This window comes from Octodon degus, unplaced genomic scaffold (assembly GCF_000260255.1).
Source record: "Octodon degus isolate 3935 unplaced genomic scaffold, OctDeg1.0 scaffold00134, whole genome shotgun sequence".
NCBI classification, from domain to species: Eukaryota; Metazoa; Chordata; class Mammalia; order Rodentia; family Octodontidae; genus Octodon; species Octodon degus.
In genome coordinates, this window is record NW_004524710.1 from 1019941 (window position 1) to 1028100 (window position 8160).

The 8160-nt window shown below is 46.3% G+C and overlaps 1 protein-coding gene across 1 annotated transcript in view; it reads right to left on the reverse strand.

The window, feature by feature from the left end:
- Positions 1–8160, reverse strand: part of Sdc2 (syndecan 2) — a 109841-nt gene that overhangs the window by 20180 nt on the left and 81501 nt on the right. Inside the window, exon 2 of the mRNA XM_004641292.2 lies at positions 3305–3416. Within this exon, the coding sequence (XP_004641349.1) occupies positions 3305–3416 (112 nt within the window). The remainder of the gene's footprint in view (positions 1–3304; positions 3417–8160) is intronic.

Sequence of the window (8160 nt, forward strand, 5' to 3'; positions counted from 1 at the left end):
GCCTGGGCTGGGACTGGTCCCGCCGGCGCCGGGTAGCAGGAAGCTCTCCACACACTCACCGGACCTGGGCTAGGACTGGGTCTGGGGGTTCCCGGAAGTCGGCAGCTCAACTCATGAATTTTTGTCAGACAGCACTTCCTTCCCTCCTGCCACCCATCCCATGATGTTACATCATCACTGCCTACGTTTCTCTCATTAGACTCTTGGTCTCTTAGGGGTGGGAACCAAGCAAGTCTTTTTTGTCTGCGTTCTAGGAACTTGGCACTGTCTGTGGCTGTGTTAGTTGATACATTGTGTCAACTTGGCTGAATCAGCTCTGGCAGCATGGGGGCCTCGCCCCTCAGGTGGGCAGGGCCCAGGAATTGAGAAAGGCAGGAAGCTGCCCTGCCTGGTTTCCTGCTGCCCCTCCCTGCTTCCGTGAAGAAGTCTGTCTTCGGAGGAGCTTGACCTTCGCAGTGGAGCCACTGTGGAGGAGCTCCGATCTTCACTGTGGAGCGCTGGTCTTCGCAGTCAGCGCAGAAGGAAGAGAGAGGCTTGATGGACGCCGCTGCAGCTGCTGCTCCTTCTCTGCTCTTCATTGTTTTCTGCCGCATGAACTGCTGTTGTTTGCCTTGGAGCCAGCGGAATATGGACTGAACCCTCCAGTAACTGTGAGCTAAATAAACCTTTCCTTCTTTCATTTTGAGTGTCGGGTATTTGTCCCAGCAAGTAAAAAGTAACTAAGACAGTGGCACATGACAAATGCCCAGGAAAGTTCTCATGTTGGCCTGTGCCCATTCTGGTTCCACATATGTAACACAGGCCGCTCTATTCTGGGAAGCACCGCTGGACCTTTAGACCTTCTTGTCCTACTTCCCTACTGGACAGCCTGCCAGGAGTTAGGCTACATGGCAGACAGCTCTGTTTCCTGAGGGATCTGGCACCATGTAGGTCAGACTGCTTATGCTGAGATCAAGGTGTGATGACACAGGGAGGCAAAATGGCACAGGCCTCAAAGAGTGCAGACTTTATAGCCCCACTCCATGGTCCCTGTCCCAGCTTCATTACTTTCTGACAGTGTGGCCTGAGGCAAGTTCCTTCTTCGTCCATGCTTCGATTTTATGGAAAATGGAAATAATAATAGTGTCTGAACTTACAGGGATGCTGCATGGATTGGAGACACACAGTAAGAGCATCACATAGCATAGTCACAGGCCCTACCACTACCTGGAGGCTAAAAAGCGACACCCAGGCAGAAGAGTACAGAGTAGTTTACAAGAAAGAACAGTGGTCTTCCAACTTTCTCAGAGTAACTGTTTGCCAAAAGCTAGAGTTTAACCCTCATCTTCATCTGTGTGATGAGCATGTTCAGGATTTCTGCAACCCACACGGGGCTCCAGTCTTTCACATGGATGAGCTCAGGGGGCACCCAAGCAGTAAGGCACACCTGCTTTCTTTGAACACATGGAAAGCCTTGGCAGTAAAATGACTTGTGCTACACTACAGACCCACAGGAGCTCTGACCCTAAGATCTGTGAAATGGGGGCAGAAGCGTATCCCGGCCTACCTCTTGGGACATTTTGAAAATGACAGTTACAAAGCACTTTTGAAGTACTATGCAAAACTGCTATGAGTGGAAGATATTAATAGAGTTGCAGACTATGGAGAACGACTCTTTTCACACTCATTCTGCGTGTGTGATACATGTCACACTCTCAAGAATAGCTCAGGCTATTTTTATGTTCAGGCTGCATTGTAAGCTCACCATTAGTAGGTCAGCCACCAGCACTTGTCTTTCTCAAATTTGTCATTGTCCAAAGGAAAATAGACTCATATCACGTAGGACTGGATCTCTACCAAAGATACAGTATATTTTAATTTGGTCTGGACCAATTGGCCTGTCACACATCTACACTCAGCAAAACTTCTACCATCCTTTGAATCTAAAATAAAAACTCTGAACAAGAAAAATCTGGTTAAGACTTTTCTTATATGCTGTTGACCACAAATTCCTCAATTCCTCAATGGCCCATTAATTAAACATGTACACAGGTTCTTTCATTCTTGGGGACCGTTTTTGACACAAGTGAAAACACTTGCCAGGTAAGGTAGACGGGAAATTGGCCAGGCACCTTTATTCTTCCCGGGTTTGACACCCTGACATGGGACCCACCACAGCTCCTTCCACTAGGAGGCGGGTTCTGGACTGGCCTTCTCTCTTATTTTGACCAACAAAAGCTGGTAGAAGGTATGATGTGGCAATCCTCCTGAGCCACAGGAGGATTCGCTCCCACCTGCCTACTCAATACCCATCTGATCACTGAGCACACGGCTGGCCAGCCACAGGGTGACAAACAGTGCAGACCACAGCCAAGTCTGTTCAGTTGCGAGACAGGAGGGAGCCCAGTCAGGCCCAGCCACGCTGCCCCCTGGCCTTCTCTCTGGCATATGAGGTACAGGTCTCAACTGTCCAGCTGCAAACAGCAGGATGAATGCCTGTTGTTCTAAGTCACTGAAGTTTGGGGTGGTTTGCTATGCAGCACTACAGAGACAATACGTAGAGATAACAGTCCAAGGAAGTGGAGCATCTCACCCCACCCTGCTCTTATATGTGGCCATTACATTTTCCTTCCTGTTTTTAAGTAATACATGGGAAGCAAGGATAACAGCTTTTTAGTCTCATCTGTAATTTTTAACACAAGGTGGGCAGGTTTTTTTTTTGTTTGTTTGTTTGTTTTTAATGTATTTGGTACAAGATCTCACTATGCAGCTCAGACTCATAGTGATCTTCCTGTCTCAGCCCTCCCAGTGCTGGGATTACAGGGCTGCATCACCACACCTGGTCTTTACCGGCTCAGCACACCCAGGAGTGGGGCCTGTGGTGCCAGGGATCAAATCCTGGTCCCTGTGCTTGCCTGAGCAAGCACTTACTCTGCTGAGCTATCTCACCAGCCCAGAGAAGGCAGTTCTACAAAACTAGTGTTTAAGAGATTTCAGTAAGAGTGGTTTCCATGGCATTATTCTGAAAGTCTTAATCAACTTTAAGGAAAATATGCTCACTCTTTCAATCTTCACAACAGCTCTGTTGCAAGATTATTACTTTCTGTTTCATACATGAGGAAACTGAGGCTCAGCAAAGTGAAGGAACTTCCCAAGGTCTCACAGTGGAAGTGGCAGAAAGCTGTAATTCATGCCCGGGCCCTGGGCGGCCAGAGACCTGACTCTCAAGTGTAACCCATCCTGCCTGTCTCCCAGAACACAACACAAGGCCTGTGCAACCCAGCGCAGATTATGGCGTCCTGTGTGCAGAAAGAGCCTGTCTTACCTGAGCCAGAGGCGGAAGCATAATCATCATCATCAATGGGGTACACGCCTGACGCATCTTCAATGGAGCTGTTGTCAAGGTACATGTCTTTATCGGATGTCAGCTCTGCTCTCTGAGGAGAGAAAGACAAGGGAGGCAGGGTGGTGAGACACTAAGAAACATGCTTGCTTGTCTTCCTGTTCAGGTTGACACAGCGGTGACCACACCTCCCTCCTCTGGTGCCCTGGACCCACATGTCCAGCCATCCTCTTTTGCAGCACATGCAGACAACTTGGATGAAGTCAAGGGCAAGCCACAGACTACTGCCCTGGAAGGAGGCCGGGGCAGCCCACCACGGTAGAGTGAGGCCAGCTCAGAGACCTCAGCATGCTGGGCTTCTTCTGTTCCACTCCACTAAAACTTAGCTGGGTTTCAGCTGTCCCACTGCTAGCTATCATTGGACATCTCAAGTAGTACCTTTGTCACCAGTGAGGTCCCTTTATTGCAAAAGCTACCAAAACACGCAAACTGCTGAAGACTTTCTTGGGAATAAATAGGTCTTATCATACTTAGGCTGAAGAACCACCTGGGGACCCCCACCAAGGAGCCCCAGAAGCTCACAGACCAGACTCCTCTGTTCTGTCACTACATATGAAAGTGCGCTGGTCATTTCTGCCAAGACTCAGATCCATGGCGACCCCCACACAGAGCCAGGTCCGCAGGGCTCACCTGCCAAGGCCAAGAATTCCCTGCCAGCCCACTGCTAGGCTTAGCGGAGCCTTAATGACAACTACAGATAAACCCACAAGAGTGTTTTAAGAAAAAAAAAAAATTACTGGCACTCGGTAATAACAAATCACAGGCTTAAGATGAGAAGGATCAGTCAACTAAGTATACCAGTTCCACAGCTTCTTAGCTCTTTAGTAGGAGTGTAGTATTAAAATCAACCTAATCCTGCCAAAGGGTAACATGCACGAATTGGAGCAGAGGTAGAATTGTTTTAAACGGTTTCAGTAAATTGATATTTTACCAGCAGCATCTCAGACTGGCAGCTTCTAGGCATAGTTGGTGTTTGGAAACAGGCAGTAGTCATTATAGTCCTATTTTTAAAGATCAAATTGGATGTTTGTTCCTAACAGGAATTATACAAAATGTTTCCCTTGCTTATGTTGGTTTTTCATGAGATTTCCACTTAAAATAAAACTTGGTTTAGGCAGATGCTGCGGCTGAGCCTTCTCCCAAGGACGGGCAGCCTTCGGAGGGAACAGCCGTGCTTTCTGCTCTCAGGTTTCAGCTGCAGGCTCAAGAGGCCGGAGCCTGGGGAATCTGAGCCCACCTTCTCCACAGGCCTCAGTGCCAGTGGACACAGAAGTATGGGTGGGCATCGTTTTGTTTCAATGATCACAGCAGACCATTCTGAGGACCCAAGTCTCAAGGACCCCTGTTCCAGCAGCCCAACCTACAGGCACTGAGAGGCCAGGCCTCCCTGAGCCAAGAGCATTATGCCAGACAGTCAGAGGCTGTCCTGAATGATGCAGGTTTCTAAGGCTACACCATTCCACACTGTATTCCCAAAGCCTGAACGCTGTGTCTGGATCCCTGACGTTCCACAGCCCTTACAAGTAACTCAGCCCCTGTTGGGCTGTCAGCTCCCTACAGAGAGAAGACTAAACAGCCAGCCCTCCCCATCTACGTCTGTGGGCTCCACAGCCATGCACACCAACTGTGGTCTGATGATATTTTTTAAAACTAAGCCAGTACTGAGCAGGTGCAGATTTTTTTCTTCTCATCACTCCCTGAACAATACAATGTGACATCTTCTCCCAGCAGTTACACTGTGTTAGGTAGTATAAGAAATCCAAAGATGATTTAAGAGGACATGAGTAGGTGATATGAAAATACTATGGTATGTCCCCTAAGGGGCTTGAGTACCCACAGACTTGCAAGTCCAAACAAGGCGTGGGAACCAGTCTGCTGTGGAAAACAAGGCAAGATTCTAACTCATTCATCTGTAACTCCACAGACCCCTCAGTTAGTGATCAGTGACTGTGCAGAACCACTCTGATCCCACCTAAAATCCACTGTCAGTCTTGTTTACATCAAACCTTATCCTGTTAAATGCACCACAGGACCTTCTTTTGGACACTGTCAAATATGACTTGGCTTTTCTAGAACTTAGTTATGCCCTCTGCTGTTGCAGGTTCTGTAGCACATGAACAATAAGACACACTCTCTCACCATCACTTCTAATTGCTTCACCTGAATTTACCTTGCCCCTTGTTGAGAACAGTTTGTTGATGTCAGTCTTCAATAACCTGTGTGGACCAGCTCGCTGTCCTTTCAAAGTCCCCAGACACACAATAAATATTTGTCAGCTGAGATTACTAAAACCAAATTGGCTTAACTAAACTTTGACTCAGGTTTCAGGGCTGAAATGTCCCAAGACCCCCAAGATTCCTACGTTAAAATTGCTCAATTTTAAGCCCAGGAGATTACCTTGCTCAGTATCTACTTAAGCAACTCAAATTCTTGAAAGGAAAAGATCCCATCTACATTTTAGAAATTGCTTTCCCTTTTCTTTAATGTTCAAGGATTCTCATTTTCTCCTTGGCTCTGTCAGAGAAATCTGATGTGGCAAAGGCTAACATTGAGAAACTTAATCCTTATGTGTAAATTAAATTTCTATTCATTAAATGATCCATTTGTCTGGATTAACACATCTGTCACGCTACCAAGCAGGTAAGCCAAAAATGTCTCCCAGGGAATCTGAGCCCCCTCGCCCATCGGCCGCACTATGCTGACAGGCAAACCGGCTCCTGAGAGGTAACTGTGAGGCCTGCCTGTATTACTGTTGGGCCTGGGGTGACATCAAGGACGGGTGAGAAAAGCAGGGCGGGATGTTAAGAACACTTTTTAACATCGTTCAGTGTGGTATAAATAATGGTGACATCAAACTAAAAACAAGTTATCTCCTACTGTGGTTCCAGGGCACCAACAACTCAGGAGGAATCAGCAGTACCTTCTTGAGAGTCCCATTTAATAGTAAGAGCTCCTCTGCATTTTCTAGCAGATAATACTCAAAGAATACCTCCACTGTCTTCCAGAAAAATAAAACAAAGCACAACACAAAGCTTTTTGCAAAAAGGGCAAACTCCTTTTATGAAGACTAGATTCTATGATGAAAAAGACTTTGCTTAAAGAAACTGCCAACATTCCCTATTAACAAACTGATGTGCATCTCTTCAAGGTCATCAAAAGAGATGGCTCAAAGCTATTCTTTTAAAGAAGCTGAAGGTGCTGGTCTCACTGTGCAGAAAGCCCAGGGATGATGTATACCCTGCACACACTCACTTGCTCAACTGAACAGGGCGAAGGGACAAAAGCAAGTGGAAGAAGATGCAGAGGTACGCATGTGTGGTCTGAGCACAGGCTTTCGTAACAGAGTTGTTTAATTAGAACTGACCATGGCAATGAGGTGGTGCCAAGGCTGTTGGCTAAGAGGGTTCAGAGTACAAGCTGGAAGGAAAACAAAGCTGATCTGTCAGGCCTTTTTGCCTTGGCTGATGCAAGACATGAATGGAGAAGAGCAGTGGAAAGCAAGGAGATTGCATAGAGGGGGAATCCACTGCCGACAGGAATGGAGGCTCCGCTTCCTGGCATGTTCAACCGGGAAAGAAAATGGCATGGGGCCTCCATAGACCAGATTCCTAGGAGGAGCACCCGAGTGCTTAGAAGGAAGGCAGGACACGGATTTGTCTAGCCACACCCCTCCTGCCTGGGCCCACCAACTTCAGCACCCTTGTCATGTTGGGCCTGGACCACACAAAGACCCAATCCCTTACTTTAAGTCCTTCTCTGCAGAAGAACTGTCCTTAAACATAATCACATTGCTCCCTCCCAACACGCCCTTCACTGGTTAGGATGACATGGAAACTCCTCAGTAAGGAAAGAGGCTCCTTTACTATATGGCCTCACCTATGACGTAGGTTAGCCACTACTGCCTCCTGCACCCAAACCCCAGCTTGAAGACAAGACACCACAAGAAGACCTGGTAACATCAGTCTCCATCCTATATATACCTAAGAGAATATCAACCCCTTTAAAAATTGACCAAAGCAATAGTAAGCCAGGCCTTCAGCACATGATGATGAAAAACTAGAGCTTAATAAAAGAATTAAGTGCATTATGATGTATGTTTATAATAAAAATAAGAGAAACTACTCATTCTGTGCATGAGTATACAAGTTCTGGTTTCTGGGAGAAACATCACAAATCTGTCTAGTTTCTCAGTAACTTGTGGAAAGCCAACTAACCAAGTACACTTGTTCTTTTTTTCTCATGGAGGTAAAATCTACACTGATCAATACCATGTTCAAACCATCAGTGTGAAAATCTGCTACTTAAAAATCTGCGGTCTTCCTTGAAAGATATCCTGCTTACCTGTTAATCCAATCAAATGCTTTATACTAATGCAACCCACTCAATAGTTAAAATAATCAAAGCTCAAAGCAACAGGCATTAAGTTTACTTTATGGTTTAAGCTTGGATTAACAATATAAACAGAGGGTTGAAAACCTATCCATTTACAGACGCCTACATGCAAATTGGCAGAAATTTCACCGAAAAATACAATACCCATGTGGCCTACTAATATAGTACATTTCTGTATCACAGAAAACAAAAATCAAATAATACCACTGACTTTCAGGACAAAGGAATATACAGCTTTGATTTGGACTCAGATGTACAGTAACTTTTACAGTGATTACAAAGTATCAAGCAGGGCTGGAGAGATGGCTCAGTGGTCTAAAGCACCTACTTAGAACAAGCTTAGCAAAAGCATCAGGGACCGCGGTTCAATCCCCCAGCACCACATG